This window comes from Ovis aries, chromosome 1 (genome assembly GCF_016772045.2).
Source record: "Ovis aries strain OAR_USU_Benz2616 breed Rambouillet chromosome 1, ARS-UI_Ramb_v3.0, whole genome shotgun sequence".
NCBI lineage: Eukaryota > Metazoa > Chordata > Mammalia > Artiodactyla > Bovidae > Ovis > Ovis aries.
This window is the reverse complement of record NC_056054.1, coordinates 186835514-186852217: the sequence shown is the minus strand read 5'-3', so window position 1 is coordinate 186852217 and position 16704 is coordinate 186835514. Positions and strand designations below refer to the sequence as shown.

The window sequence follows — 16704 nt, the reverse complement described above, 5'->3', positions numbered from 1 at the left end:
TTGTATTCCATAATTCCTAGCTATTGCCTTAACAGTCACTGACATTGAACTTACTTTAGCTTTCTTTTACCCTCTACCTTTTCCTTCCATTTTCAAAGTGCATTATTTCTACCTATCTCAATATATAAATTTTGTACATTAGTTTTCCACCTTTGTTTCCTTATAGGGGTAGGAATGGAAGATTAATATAATCTACTTTTTTAGTTACTCAGATTTTTACCATTGTACTGCTGAGGTGTTCCTCCCTCTCTTTGAACAGATGAAACTTATTCTCTAGTAGATTTAGATTTCATGAGGAGGGCTTATATAATATAGAATTCTCCAAGTTCTTATATGTCTAAAATTGTTTTTCCATAACCTTAATATTTGAAGCACATCTTGGTTGGATGGCCTATACTTTCTTTAATTGGGTTTTTTGAAAATGCTATCTCTTTGCTTTGTATGCTGTTTTTGAGATTTCTGATGGGAGTATGATTCTTTTGCCCTTCCAGATATGTAGACCTTTAGGTTTATTTTCCATATCTTTGTTAGTTTTACTAGGTGTTTTAACTATTTCTTTGGAACAAAGTACTTAAGTTAGTGTCTTAAAAGCAACTAGTGTTATGTATTATCTCAGAGTTTCTGCAAGTCATGAATTTGGGATCAACTTTCCTCGTAGCTCTGGTTTGAGTTTCTCATAGGGTTGTAGTCATCTGAAGGATTGACTTAGATCTGCTTTTAAGATAACTCAGACACATGCTGGCAATTTGGTGTTCAGTTCTACGCATGAGCTTCTCCATAGAGCTTCGTGACACCCTTATGCCCTGATGGTTGGCTTCCCTCAGAGTGATTGACCCAAGAGAGAGCAAAATGGAAGGTGCAAGTGTCTTTTATGGCCTAGCCTCAATTTTTTAATTGTGGATGAGATGCTAAATTGGTCCCTGTTCTCCTTTCTTCACTAGAAATAGAAGTTTCTTGGCTTCCATAGTTTTTATGGAAAATTAAATTTCCCTCATCCTGTTCATTTTCTCTTTGTGATATTTCGGTTACATATATGTTTGACTATTCAGGGTATAGAATCTATTATTTTACTATGAAGAGCACTGATATTTTATCAGTCAGTTAGCTTGGCTGAACTCAAACTTCTCTAGGCAATAGCTCAAATTTCTGTTCAGTTCTATAGACTTTTACCTGGCTGCTTGGAGTCTGCACACACTTGCATAGTTTCGAGGTCAGCTAGATATTTGGGCAGAATTTATATGAAAAATTTTTGGTTCTCCTCTGTATCTCTCAGTTCTGAATTATCTTGCTTCATTTTGTATCTCTTTTAGTTACTCTGAGCTCTGTTTCACATTCTGTCGATAAACTCCAGTTTTCCATTTAAGGATTCTGTCTTAGTGAGGCCTTCCCTGATGATGCTATTTAAAAATTGCAGAGCCACTCATATCTTACTGTGCTTCACTTTTTTTTTTTTACACAACTGTTATCTATCAACAGTTAACACAATATGTGTTTTAATGTTTTATTGTTTTTTATTTTTAGATTATAAGCTCTTTGAAAGTCGATACACTTTCCTCTTGATCTGTGCTATTTATTCAGTTCCTAGAAAAGCTCAGATTGATGCTTAGTAAATACTTGTATTAATGAATAAGTCAATGCATTAATTAATTTCATTTCCTGTCTCTTGTATAGTACTCGAAAGGCAGTGGATGAGGAAGAGGAAGCAGTTGAAGAACGTCGAAATATGCGAACTATTTGGGTGACTGGCAGAAGAGGTTTAAGTGAAAGGGAAGCAGCAACCCTTATAGTAGAAGAAGCCAGAATGATTCTGCAGCAGGACTTAGTTGAAATGGGAGTGCAATGGAATCTACATTCCTTTCTAAATTCTGATACACACTCATTGACCAGCAGTGAGTCAGAAGTGAAAGAACACAAATTTATACCTCAAACTAAGAGTTCTTATAAAAGATTAACATCAAAGAAAAAAAGTGATACAATATTTAGTGATTCTGTTAATCACTTACCAGATACCATGCAAGATTTAGATAAAAATAGAGAGCATACAGATTCCTTTTATTATAAATTTCAGGATGGGCATCAAGAGTGTCATCATTCCATTTCCAGAGCAAAAAAACAGGCTTCTTTGAGTATTAAAAAAGGAAAGCTAGGAACTTCCCTGAATGAGGGGAAAGTAAGCACTTTGAAAGTTGTTCGGACTCTCTCATCAGGGAAAACAAAAAGAGAAGCTTTAAGTTTTAGTTCAGAAAAGGTGAGTACAGTCTCTCAATCTTGGAAACGTGGTAAGCATCGAAAACGATCCAGACACAGTAGCCCTGTGAAAGACACAAAGATGCGTAGAATCAATTTGCAAGAACGGACTATGTCTACTTCTATTCATTGTGAAGACTCTTTTACTTTAGATGAGACGAGTATGGAATTTAGAAGTCCAGAGCCATTTGCTAAAAACGTATCTTTCTGTGCTGAGAGAAGATATAACATAATACCATTTGCATCACAAACAGAACAAAGTTGTTCAAAGAACAGTAAAATACCTAATGATGTTCTTGGGGAACACTTTATCACAGGATCTCAAAGTAAACATGTAATTCAAGCCACTAGTGTGGTCAGTGAAAATGGAAGAGAATTAGCTGTTGAATCAGAAAAAAAAAATAAAGTGGTGATACAAAATGACTCAAAAATCCAGAATGTTTATGTGAAACAACATGACACCCATCCCATTAACCAGTGCCTGGAAAAGCAGTTTAATAAAAAGACAAACACTCACACCAAACTGAATACAGCAGTAGCAAAACAAATACCTTTTGAGACAGACAGCAGTTATATCAATAGAGACTCAAATGTTATTATGAAGTGTGAAAGTATAAAGTTTAATGCTGAGGAAAATAAATCAAGTAATCTTAAGGTACCAGGAGATATCATAAGCAGCACTGAGATACCCAGTGAAGTACATCTACGAAGTGGAGCACTTGGTAAATTAGGAGGCCAGCCTGAGAATATTCTAAATACTCCTAGAGTACAAGGAAAAACAGATGCTTATGCAGCAGACAAAACTAAAAATAATCATGTTTCTGACTTAGTTTTAGATCTCTGTGATCTTGAAGATAGTTTCTACCTGGATACTCAGTCAGAGAAAATAATTCAGCAGATAGCAACTGAAAATGCCAACCAAGAAGGACCCAAGGATACCAGCCTGGCAACAGGGATGATTCAGAAGAACCTAGACAAACAGAGCTCAATGAGCTCCTTTCAGAAAGAGACTCATGTTGCTTTTCCAGGTGAACAGCATTCATTAGAAATGACAAATCATTTGAAACATAAGACTGTAGATGTTGTGAAGCAAAGCACTAATTCACATGAAGTTGATACCCTGACTCCAGAAAGGCCAGTTTTTTATTCTCCAATACTAGTAGGGGAAAATGGCCCATGTTTTAAAGGCAGTGAACTTTCTGTTACTGACTCCCAATTAAATAGTTTTCTTCAAGGTTATCAAACACAAGAAGCTATGAAGCCAGTTATACCTGTGGTTCCTCAAAAGAGAACTCCTGCTGATAGAGAAGTAGAGTGTCTGCCAGTTCCTGAAACAAGTTTGAATTTGAGTGGTAGTTTACTGTTTGACAGTTTCAGTGAAGACTACCTTGTAAAAGAACAACAACATGATGGACAAGAAAAAGAACACCTTCTTTCTGAAATAACATCAGTCCATTTCAATGATTCTCTGTGTCTGCAACCAGAGGGCATAATTAAAAAACCAGATATGAATGACAATCAAGATAATCAGCAGCCATTGTCTTGTTTCAGTGATGAGTCTATTATATTTTCAGAAATCGATTCTGTCCAGATGGTTGCAGCTTTGGACAATGTAGACATAGTTCCTGTCCAAGAGAAACATAATACTGCAGAATCTCTAAAAATACTGAAACTAAGTGATCCAGTGACTGTAGGTAATGATTATTCGCAGAGAGAAGTAATTGGAGGAGATAAAGATAAAAGGTCTCAAAAATCCAAGTTAAGTGGCACAAGGCAAGATAATTCATTTCTGTGGTCAGGAGCATCATTTGATTTAAGTCCAGGACTGCAAAGGATTTTAGACCAAGTGTCTAGTCCTCTAGAAAACGAAAAGCCAAAATTAACTGCTACAGACTTGCCTGGTTTGAATGGAGAAAATGCAGAGGTAAATGACAGACAAGAAGTGATTTCAAATACGGAGCCAAATCAAGTACAAGGAATTCCATTTTCCCCTAAAATTGTAATAAGAGGCAATATTGAGGCACTACAGAATGATGTCATTCATGGTGAAACCTCCCTCTTGCCTTGTAAAGAAAACTGTATAGTTCAAGATAATGGACTCATTCCTCCTACGCCTATTCCTTCTGATTCTAAGTTGGCATTTCCAGATATTCTTGGAACATCTGTGAAACTTAAGAAAATTAGTAATGGTTTTAAACTTGGTGAGAGTTCTTCATTTGGCTCACCTTCCAATAATAAAAACCATGATTTACATCCAGAGAGTAGAAATGGTTTTAAAGATAACAGTTCTATTAGAGACACAAGTTTTTCGCCGCAGTTACTGCAGAATGGATCACAGTTAACTCTAGCCTCATGCAGTCCTGAAAGTTTGGCCATAATTGATGTAGCAAGTGACCAGACTCTCTTTCAAACATTCATGAAGGAATGGCAAAGCAAAACTCGATTCTCCATCTCACTAGCTTGTGAAAAGATCCGTAATTTGACATCTTCTAAAAGTGCTACTATTGGTGGTATGTTTAAGCAAGGTAAGATAAAAAAAAAAACAAAAAAAAAACTTTTACATTTGTATGTAAAATAGTGTGACTGAGACTTTGCAGAATTGGATATTAAATGTAATAAATTTGTTCAAAGTTTAATAAATTTCTCCTGTGTAGGTTTACATGTAGAACAGCCTTATTGTTCAGAGCGACTCTGTTAATAATAATAACCCTCTAGTATAAGAGATGGGGACATCTGGACACATGGGTAGGAGAGCTGAGCAGTGAGGCCAAGAGCTCAAAGCTGGTAGACTGAAAAAGTGCAGACCACTAGGACACTGTTCCTCTGGCTCTGATCTGTTGTGCCTGGTTTCTATCAATCCTTTTGTCTGCCTCCTTCCAAGTAGGCCAGAGAGCCCATCTGAACAGCCTTGCTATAGCAGCTCCCCATAGGAGTTCCATACCAGCATTGTCGCCCAAGTCACTGACCCAGCAGCCAAGCTTATTGCTACTGGAGATACCACAGCTGGTGTGTCTGGTTCAGAGGCAAGAATTAGAACAGTGTTTGACAGCTTAATGCTTGGTTATGCCAGGAACCTGTCTCTCAAATACAGCTCTTCTATGCCATTCTAGGCTTTGCCCTGGCTGAGGCCACAGGGCTTTTCTGTTTGGTTGTCTTGCTCATCTCTTTATTTTGTGAGGCTCTGTGGAAGTTTCTCATATATATCTGCTGCTTTAGCTCCTGGTCATGCCTAGTGTTAGTGTAAAGTGTGCTGAGCTTTACCATTAAACACATTTCTCTTAAGAAATCATATATATATACACATATATGTCATAATCATATATATATAATATATTTGAATATGTTTCTAAAATTTAAGATGTATATTTTGAATATGATTCAGCTTTTTTATGGCACCATAATGATATGGTTTTAATTAATTAAAATATAACTGATTTATAATATTGAATTAATTTTGGGTATACAGTGATTGGGTATATAGTGATTCAGTTTTTTATAGATTATACTCCATTTAATGTAATTGTAAACTAATGGTTCTATTTCCCTTTTCTGTACAATATATTCTTATGGCTGACTTATACATTGTAGTTTGTACTAATTAGTCTTGTATTGCTATCTTGCCCCTCACACCTCCTTTTCCTCAACCACTGATTTATTCTCTTTATCTGTGAGTCTGTTTATCTTTAGTTATATTCATTTTTTAATTCTTTGGGTTCCACATATAAATGATAATATACAGTATTTGTCTTTCTGTCTGACTTATTTTACTCAGGTCCATTCATGTTGTTGCAAATGGCAGACATGATGGTTTGTATTAATTATCATTGCTCATGAATTATTTTCTCTTAAATTGTAATATCCTTATTCACTTATGTCATAACAGAAGTACATAACAAATAGGCACTATATTTTCACAGTGTGTATTAGCGTATTAGCTATGTTTTCCAAGACTTATCTCAAGTAGAATTTATAACTCCACTGATAGTCATGAATTCTCTACTGCAGTGTTGACCGCAAAGCCTCACAGGACTCTTCCAGGTTTTCAGATACTTGAAACTTTTAGTCAAATAATACCATGTATTCCTGTCTTAGTTCATGACAGTAATGATTCAGTATTATGGGGGATAGCTGTAGTCAGCTTGAAAACATGTTGTGGAAATCAAAGATTTGATGAAATTTCTTAAATCTCTGTATTTATGAATGAATTTGTTCATAAAGTTCCAAGTATTTGTTTGCTACTCAATTCAGGAAGAATATGTGTTAATGACAAGTTTTATGTACTTTCAGTGTCAACTAGCCCTTTCTATTTTTCATCCAACAAACAAAATTGAGTACATTTCCTGTGCTAGCAGTTAGAAAGATTAAAAACATTCCAGTTAAATTTAACAAATATATGCCAATTATTTTCCAGGTATTGGGGATATAATTGTAAATAAGATAGATTAATTGTTGACCTAATGTTTTTGACTAACGTCTTTGGAATTGAAGATGTATTATTTTAGGAAAAATGTTGACTGCATATACAAAATCATACCTAATTTTTAACCAAGAACTAAGACTCTTGGTTTTTCTAAGTGTTAAAAGTTGCTGAGTTTGCTGTAACATTTTTGTGGTGTGCAAATGGTCTTTATTTTTGAGTTATAAAAATCCAAAATGCAGGTTTTGAAAAACTTGAAGCTAATTTTAAACTTAGTCATTATTATAGATCTTTTGTAAGAAATCTTTGGTAGATTTTTCATAGTGACAATTCTCTTAATTGATGGGATGCCTAAAAAGATCTTATAAACATCTAAAAATGACTATCCATTTAATGCATATTGTAGGGGATCTGAAAAAGTTGCTTATCAAATGGTTTTTATTATCATATTTAATGTTCAATTTAATGACTTTTAGAGATTTTTAACTATTTCACTTTGGATTTACATAGTTAGTTTCCCTCAAGAAGCCTCTATTAGAGATGATGGATTTCCTGTTAAAGATTGTGATGACATCTTGGTGGTTGGGCTTGCAGTATGCTGGGGTGGAAAAGATGCTTACTATTTTTCACTGCAGAAGGAACAAAAGCATTCCGGTAAGTAATCACTATTTGGCTAAGTTATTACATAATTTTGATGGAACCTCTATGAGGGTAGTGACTTTTTTGTTGAGAATAGTCTCCTGATACTTACCTAGACTTTATTTTTAGTATTAAGAAAACCCTTTTCATTTTTTAAAAATCCTGGCTATTGTTTACATTATTTCACATATTGTCTGTAGTAATGTTTTAAGAAGCATTCCCCAGTCCCCCTTTCTCCCTTCTGCTTGTCTGGAGCTATTAATACTGTGTTTTCTTTCTGGGGTTAGTGGAGCCTTAAGGACTTGCTGGCTACCTAGAAAATTTGTTTCTGAAGACAAATCAGACAAATCAAAGCAGTTTCTTTACAAGCTTTTTTCCTCCTATTTGGTATATCTGGAACTCCTTTAGAGGCAATGATGAGCTAGACATCTACAGTATTGAATCACAAAGCCTTTGGAAAAGTCATAGAGTTAAAAGGATATGATCTAGAAATAATTGGTGAGCTGATTATGGTGGTTGCATACCTAGTTGATTATTAGGTTTTAGGAGCAGAATTAATAAGGAAACATTTTAAAAGATGCTGTGTAATGTCTATTCCCGAGTAAGCATGAAATATTTTCAGTTTTGTAGCTAAACATCGTACGGTGAGTAGTTACTTGAACTTCTTTTATTTTAGATGTAGTTTTATAATTCATATTAAACTTCCCTGTAAAATGAGTTCCTTTTTAAAAAATTTACTTTCAAATAACTTTTTTGTCTTTAATTTCACATTCTGAAAAATGTAGATTTATTTTTAGAATCTTAATGTTTAGAATTTTCTCCCACCTAATGAGAGCTCATTCCTGTTGAGGTATTTCAAATCCTAAAAGATGACGCTGTGAAAGTGCTGCACTCAATATGCCATCAAATTTGGAAAACTCAGCAGTGGCCATGGGACTGGAAAAGGTCAGTTTTCATTCCAATCCCAAAGAAAGGAAATGCCAAAGAATGCTCAAACTATTACACAATTGCACTCATTTCACACACTAGTAAAGTAATGCTCAAAATTCTCCAAGCGAGGCTTCAGCAGTATGTGAACCATGAACTTCCAGATGTTCAAGCTGGTTTTAGAAAAGGCAGAGGTTCCAGAGATCAAATTGCCAACATCCACTGGATCATGGAAAAAGCAAGAGAGTTCCAGAAAATCATCTATTTCTGCTTTATTGATTATGCCAAAGTCTTTGACTGTGTGGATCACAATAAACAGTGGAAAATTCTGAGAGAGAATTTGGAACAACAGACTGGTTCCAAATAGGAAAAGGAGTATATCAAGGCTGTATATGGAGAAGGAAATGGCAACCCACTCCAGTATTCTTGTCTAGAGAATCCTGTGGACAGAGGAGCCTGGTGGGCTGCTGTCCATAGGGTTGCATAGAGTTGGACACGACTGAAGCGACCTAGCATGCATTCATGCAAGGCTGTATATTGTCACCCTGCTTATTAAACTTATATGCAGAGTACATCGTGAGAAACGCTGGGCTGCAAGAAGCACAAGCTGGAATCAAGATTGCTGGGAGAAATATCGATAACCTCAGATACGCAGATGACACCACCCTTATGGCAGAAAGTGAAGAGGAACTAAAAAGCCTCTTGATGAAAGTGAAAGAGGAGAGTGAAAAAGTTGGCTTAAAGCTCAACATTCAGAAACCTAAGATCATTTCATCCAGTCCCGTCATTTCATGGCAATAGATGGGAAACAGTGGAAACAGTGTCATCAGACTTTATTTTTTGGGGCTCCAAAATCACTGCAGATGGTGATTGCAGCCATGAAATTAAGACGCTTATTTCATGGAAGGAAAATTATGACCAACCTAGATAGCATATTCAAAAGCAGAGACATTACTTTGCCAACAAATGTCCATCTGGTCAAAGCTATGGTTTTTCCAGTGGTCATGTATGGATGTGAGAGTTGGACTATAAGGAAAGCTGAGCACTGAAGAATTGATGGATTTGAACTGTAGTGTTGGAGAAGACTCTTGAGAGTCCCTTGGACTGCAAGGAGATCCAACCAGTCCATCCTAAAGGAGATCAGTCCTGGGTGTTCATTGGAAGGACTGATGTTGAAGCTGAAACTCCAGTACTTTGGCCACCTGATGTAAAGAGCTGAGTCATTTGAAAAGACCCTGATGCTGGGAAAGATTGAGGGCAGGATGAGAAGGGGACGACAGAGTATGAGATGGTTGGATGGCATCACCAACTCAATGGACATGAGTTTGTGTAGGCTCTGGGAGTTGGTGAGGGGTAGGGAGGCCTTGGCATGCTGCAGTTCATGGAGTCGCAAGGAGTTGGACATGACTTAGCGACTGAACTGAACTGAACTGAATTAGAGCATTATAGATCACCTCGCCCAAACCTTAATTTTTAGATTACAAAACACTGCATCTGTATAGCCAACATGACCTGGATAATAAGGTCATGCTGAACTAAACTCTGAGGCTTTTGAGTCTTTTTCAGTCTTAGCACTAAAGATTGCTTCTTCAGATGAATGTGTGTACTTTTTGCCTTAAAATTTTTTTTTCCTTTTTTTAAAGAAATTAGTGCCAGTTTGATCCCACCTTCTCTGGATCCAAGCCTGACTGTGAAGGATAGATTGTGGCACCTTCAGTCTTGCTTTCAAAAGGAGTCTGATAAAGAACGTTCTGTTATCATCTATGACTTCATCCAGAGTTATAAAATTCTTCTTCTGTCTTGTGGCATCTCCCTGGAACAAAGTTATGAAGATCCTAAGGTTTCTTGTCTTATTTCAATACTTTTTATATACTTCAAAAAATATTTTAATGTTTTGGGTTACTTCTTAAATGACTTGGTATATATTTAGCTTCAACACTGCAGCTTAAGTAGTTTAGGGTAGTCACTCCTTTGTCCAGTAATCTCATTCATCCAGAACAGATTATTAACACCAGATGCCTCTATGTAGATAAAAACAGAGATGTTATAAATTCTAAGCACTAAAGTTCATACCTTTTTCAGAGACTTAAAAAGTTTTCATTTTGGTCATATGTTCCATTTTCTGTCTCATAGTAAGTTAGAAATGAAAGAACTGTCAGATTTAGATATATGATAGTAGGATATTTCAAATATCCATGAAGATAGAGGCAGAAAATAGTAAAAGCATATATAGATATACAAGATCACAAAGGATAGTAGTTAGAGGCCATTTAGCATAGGGATAAATGGCCTTATTAACCCGTAAGAACTTTTCCATATAATAGCAAACTGATACACTGTTTATAAAGATGACTGAATTATTAAGGAAAGAGTAACTTATGTTATTGTGATATACACTTATATGATTATACATAAACATATAATGCACTTTCAGAAGACATTTATCTATTGGATCATAGCCCTGAAAGGGATATCATTTTTTTCCCCTTTTTAAGACTAGAATACATGAGGTGTGTAGAATATTAATTGAATTGAGATATGATATTAATTGGTTGTTACCAACACAATTAATGATAATAAGATAATTTTTTAGCTTCTTTAGCTTTTTGGCGGAGATTTTTGAGGGCATTGGGGCTTCCCCGGTAGCTCAGCTGGTAAAGAATCCACCTGCAGTGCAGGAGACCCCAGTTTGATTCCTGGGTCGGGAAGATCCACTGGAGAAGGGATAGGCTCCCCTCTCCAGTATTCTTGGGCTTCCTTGGTGGCTCCACTGGTGAAGAATCTGCCTGCAGTGCAGGAGACCTGGCTTTGATCCCTGGGTTGGGAAGATCCCCTGGAGAAGGGAATGGTTACCCACTCCACTATTCTGACCTAGAGAATTCCATGGACTGTATAGTCCACGGGGTCACAAAGAGTTGGACACAACTGAGAGACTTTGACTTCACTTTCAAGGCATTATGAGGTAAACTGATGACACTGTCTCTTCCTATATTTCAAGCCAGCCCTTGTTTATGTGATACATTTCATATAGTTTCTAAACTGACTTTTTACTGGATATAAAAGGTTATCATTTAATTTTGATGTTTCAGAGTCCAAAATGAGAATATGGGTAATATGAGCTTCTTAAAGCTACAGTAGCTTCCCAGATTTATATAGCAACTTTGGTTTAAACCATTTGAAATATTCCATACTTGGTTTTACTAATCATAGCATTTTTGATGTAAGAGAAACTATTAATTTATCAAATTTCACTTTTATAAGAAACATTTACCAATTTTTATATCAGACTGTCTTATTTAGTACCTCTAAAAGGATTCTGATCACTAGTTTCTAATGGTGGGGGCCTGTTGCTGTACCACTAACCGTTCTCTGGGTACCAGCTGGATGTCCAACAGTTCAGCTCAATTCTGTTACTTTCTACTTGGAAATAGCATCAAATCCCATAGGCTAAGGGCTCAGTCCCGCAAGCCCCCAACTTCTGGCACTAGTTGCAAGCCCACCTTATTAACTGTGCTTCTGGTCAACCAGCTGTAAATAAATTAGATTCCCATAACCCCCTCCTTGAGCTTGGTTAATTTGTTAGAGGAGCTAACAGAACTTAGGAAACCAGTTTACTCACTAGATTACTGGCTTATTACAAAGAATATTAAAGGACACAGATCAACAGGCAGATGAAGAGATGTATAGGGCAAGGTTTGTAAGAAGAGGTATGGGGCTTCTGTCCTTTCTAGGCTTGCCACTCTCCCCGTCTTCATGTGATTACCAACCCAGAAGCTCTTCGAACCCTTCCTTTTGGGTTCCTGTGGAGGCTTCATTATATAGGCACAATTGATCAAATCATTGGCCATTGGTGATCAGTTACTCTTTAGCCTCTTCCTCAAACCAGGAGTTTGGGGAGGTGGAACTGAAAGTTTCAGGCCTCTTGTCACAGGATTGATTACCCCTGGCAACTAACCTATGTTCTTAGGTGACTTAGGGGTACTCCAAGACACTATATTAGCACAACTAAAGATAACCTGTATCTCTTTTGCGAGAGCTCAGTGTGTCCAACTCTTTGTGATCCTTTGGACTATAGTCCACCAGGTTCCTCTGTCCATGGGATTTTTCAGGCAAGAATTCTGGAGTGGGTTGCCATTTCCTTCTCCGAGGGGCCTTCCTGACCCTGGAATCGAACCCGCATCTGCGGCATCGCAGGCATATTCTTTACCTGCTGAGCCATCTAGGAAGCCTTGCCTTATCTCTGTTGGGAAGACCCAATTTATATTTCTTATTATAATATACAAGATTGTGCCCCCCTGTAAAACTGAATTCTTAGCGTATAAAAGAAGTAACTGAGTCATTTAGTAATGCTTGAAATTATGAACAAGGTTTAGATTCCTTATCCTAAATCCAATTTCAAACTGCTTGAATCTAGTATTAGAAAATGCAGGTCTTCTAGTCTCACAGGGAAGCTAACTAAGAACAGCAGTCAAATCACAGGTTGGATGGTCATGGTGAGAAGTCCTCATCTTTAAGAGAAAGTCTTATGCGTTCTAAAATACTGTGTGTGAACTTGTAATGGTTAAATGTTTATGTCTCACTTTTTCCCATGTTGAAAATTAAATAAACCTAAAGCTATATTGGCCCAAATTTATTATAATAGTAAGTAAGCCAAAGTCAGCCTCAATGGAAAAGAAACCCAACTGCATTTTCAGAAATATGATTTTTGTTATCTCAAAGGCATTTGATTTTCAAGCTGACTTCTGAAGTAAATCAGCAGGCACATTGCAGTAATGGAAAATATAACTTTTTATTCTTTGATGGTCACTGCTCTTATTGGTTAAAAAAAAAAGGTTATTTTTTGTACCAATTATCCTTTCCTTATCCTGGTGCAGTTGTCCTTTCCTTCTCTCCTGGGAAATACTGAAAAAGTATTGTGTATTAAGTAAAAATGAATGAGATTGAAAATGAGCTTTCTTTTTTCTCCTTTTAATTTAAGGATACAGAAATGTCTTTAGAAAATCAAGAAAATATTCTGATTGTTATCCCATTCAGGTGGCATGCTGGTTACTAGATCCAGATTCCAAGGAGCCGACTCTTCACAGCATAGTTTCCCGTTTTCTTCCTCATGAGCTTCCACTCTTGGAAGAAATAGAGACTGGCCAAGGAATTCAAAGCCTAGGGCTGAATGTCAGCACTGAGCATTCTGGACGATACAGAGCATCTGTAGAGTCCATTCTCATCTTCAACTCTATGAATCAACTTAATTCTTTGTTGAAGAAGGAAAACCTTCAAGGTAAAAAAACAGTTCCTGGCATTTTTATGATGTTGTAAGACTAGGGATAGTTCTGTATTTAGCCACTCTGTTACAGGTGGATAAATTAAACTTTTTTTAAAACATAAGTTATACTTTTCATGCAAACCCTTTCTTTTGATTGTCTAGTGCAGGAGTCAACATAAATAATTTTGCTGTAAAAGGCCAGATAGTGACTAGTTTTGGTTTTGTAGGCTAGATGGTCTCAGTCATGAGTATTCAACTCTGCCATCATAGCATGAAAGGAGCTATAGACAGTATGAAAATGAGTGTTCCAATAAATCTTTATTTACAAAAATAGACATCTGGCCCCAGATTGGCCGTAGTCTGCTGACCTCTGGCTCTACTATAATGAAGTAAGTTAGAGCATTTTATTCATTTATTCCTAATTTTATATTTGATTGTTATCAAATGGTTTTAGAAATACACTTAGAATGTATCTTTTATGGATTTAAAACAATGAACTCTTTTCTCTGTAGAATTCTTTAACAGTTATTTGTTTTTTCAGCAAAGCATATTCATGTGAATTTTTTTTTCCCCTTGTGAGAAATAGTGTGAAATTATTGTGCAGGCAGCTGGCCCAGATTGTCTACCTTGACTTCAGAGAGCATAATATATACTTATGGTGAAAATGATGAAGTAAAGCAAAGTTGGCTTCATTGTGAGGAGATATAAACCATGGATTGGCTGATTAATTAATTAATTGATGAATTCATGAAGAGTAGGGCTTGAATCTGTATTATTTATGTATGAGGGACCTTGGGCAAGCTACTTTAACTAAGTCTGGTTCTTATTTTGAAAGTGTTAAATGAGACAGGGAGCTTAGTGCTTGTCACACATTAGGCACTTGTTGCTGCTGTTCTTCAGTTGCTAAGTCGTGTCCGACTCTTTGCGACCCTGAGGACTCCTGTGCACCAGGCTTCTCTGTCCTTCACCATTTCCTGGAGTTTGCTCAGATTTACTGAGTCGGTGATGCTATCAACCATCTTGTCCTCTGTCATCCCCTTCTCCTCCTGCCCTCAATCTTTCCCAGCATCAGGATCTTTTCCAATGAGTTGATTCTTTACATCAGGCATCAAAGTTTGGAGCTTCAGCTTCAGCCTCAGTCCTTCCAGTGAATGTTCAGGATTGTATTAGTTGATGATTATTATTACTTCTAGCACAAACCCTCTGTGCTGGTTATAAAGTTCTCCCTGATATTACTGGGATAAAATAATACAAAAGGACAGACTGGCTTATTTGCTTACAGGAGACTTGATTAAGTGATGTTAATTAGCAGCTCTTCAACAGGCATTGGAGTATTTCAAACTCAGTCTTTCTAAGCCAGTGTAGGCAGAGAAAGAAGTTGGGAGTACACCGCACACCTTCCTCAGTACTACTTCCGCATTCATGAACAATAATGGTGAATGAACATAGCGAATTCCCTTAGGCTGACTAGTCTGCCTCTAGGATAGGCATCCCAGGTAGTCGGTATAATTTCTAGACACTGACATTTGATGATGGTGATATGAATTAGTCTGTAGTTTTTTAGACATTTATTGCCCATTACCAGATTTGTAAGTTTTTCAGTCTAATCGGGAGGGGACTGTTCCATTACTTAAAAGATAATTTTTCACCTGTAAAAAAAAAAAAAGACTAACATTCCTTTTTAGAAAAGTGTAAGAGACCTAGATTTATAATTTTTAGCTTTCACAGTATGTCTTCTATGTGCTTTCAAAGCTTTTTTTCCCCACAAATTTTCAGAAGTGGGTGACCTGGAGGTGTTAAATGCCTTCTTGTACAGTGTTAAATATTTCTTATTCAAAGAATACATAGAATTGAAGTACATTGAAATAAGGAAAGTTTTGGGAGAGAATGTGGACAACCATCACATTTTATTTGGAAATGATTATTTCACGATACACTTGTTAGTTTTAGTAGGCCTCCAGAATCTTCATCTTTTTCTCTTCTCATCATCTTGCCTGTTGGGGAGGTGTATTCTAGCTGACTTTCTCCCAGTAGAGAGCTGATTTTTGTTTAAGTATGAATAAATCTTAATAACAGAATATGTCTTTGCTTAATTTGACCCCGGAACAAAGTATCCTGTTCTCTTCACATTGATCAATTGGCTCGTTTTAAAGTAGTTTGAACATAGATGAGATGATGTTTTTAGGTATGGAGTGAGTTGATTTCTCTGTTTTTCAACAGACCTCAGCTGCACAGAGTTATATCAGTCATAATCTTATTTTTCATTAACTCTTCATCATTGGTCCATATAGGTCCTCTTTTTATTCACTTTTATTTTAATAATATAATGAATAACTGCTAACTCATATTAACAACTTAGACGTTTGTCTACCTGGGTGCTCCTCTTTCCTTATACATTGCAAGTTTTATGTTTATCATTCCCTTATTTTCTTAATATGTAAAAGTCCACACTATATTATTTGGTTTTGCTTGTTTTTTAACTTTATAAAACATCTGTCACACTATGTCTTGTTTTACTTGCTCAGCATCATGTTAGGAAGATTCATGCATATTATTGCAAGTATCTATAGTTTACTTATTTTCACTGCTGTGTAATGTATCACTGTGTGTGTGCATGTGTGCACACGCATGCACACTAAAATATATTTATCCATTTTCCTATTGATGAATGCTTAGATTGTCTCTAGCTTTGTTTTCTTTTATTTTTTTTCTGTTCTGCTATACCAAATAGTTCTATATAAATATTCTTGTAAATTTACATGTCTCCTGCTACATTGGGTAAGAATTTCTTTTGGCTGTAGAATTGCTCCATTTTGGAAATGGGAATATTCAACTTTTCAAGATTATGGTGAGCTGTTTTTCAGAATAGTTGTACAAAATTTGTCCTTTCAACAGCAATGTGAAAGAAATCTTTCTGATTACATTGTCTCTACTTTGCAAATTCATTGGTTGTAAAATGATTGTAATTTTTCTTTCTTGTGCTTTGGTTTTGGTAAGAGAGTTATTCCAGTTTCATGGAATGAGTTGATGAATATAGCTTCTTTTTATTCTGGAGGTGTTTATGTGTCATAGGCATGATGTATTCTTTGAAAGTTTGATAGAATTTGCCTATAAACGTTGTGGAAGTATTTTTAACTACTACTTTGACTTCTTTAATAACTGTTCAGTTCCGTTCAGTCGCTTAGTCGTGTCTGACTCTTTGCGACCCCATGAA

General features: G+C 36.2%; 1 protein-coding gene across 8 annotated transcripts in view; it reads left to right on the top strand.

Annotated features, from left to right (window-relative positions):
- Positions 1 to 16704, top strand: part of POLQ (DNA polymerase theta) — a 102833-nt gene that overhangs the window by 50421 nt on the left and 35708 nt on the right. For all 8 annotated transcript variants that reach the window (XR_006056162.2, XR_006056171.2, XR_006056170.2 and 5 more), the window contains 4 exons: positions 1672 to 4772; positions 7175 to 7318; positions 9874 to 10070; positions 13265 to 13505. Coding sequence is in view for 5 of the 8 variants with exons in the window: in XM_042231980.2 (XP_042087914.1) it covers positions 1672 to 4772; positions 7175 to 7318; positions 9874 to 10070; positions 13265 to 13505 (3683 nt within the window). In the remaining 3 variants the exon portion in view is untranslated. The remainder of the gene's footprint in view (positions 1 to 1671; positions 4773 to 7174; positions 7319 to 9873; positions 10071 to 13264; positions 13506 to 16704) is intronic.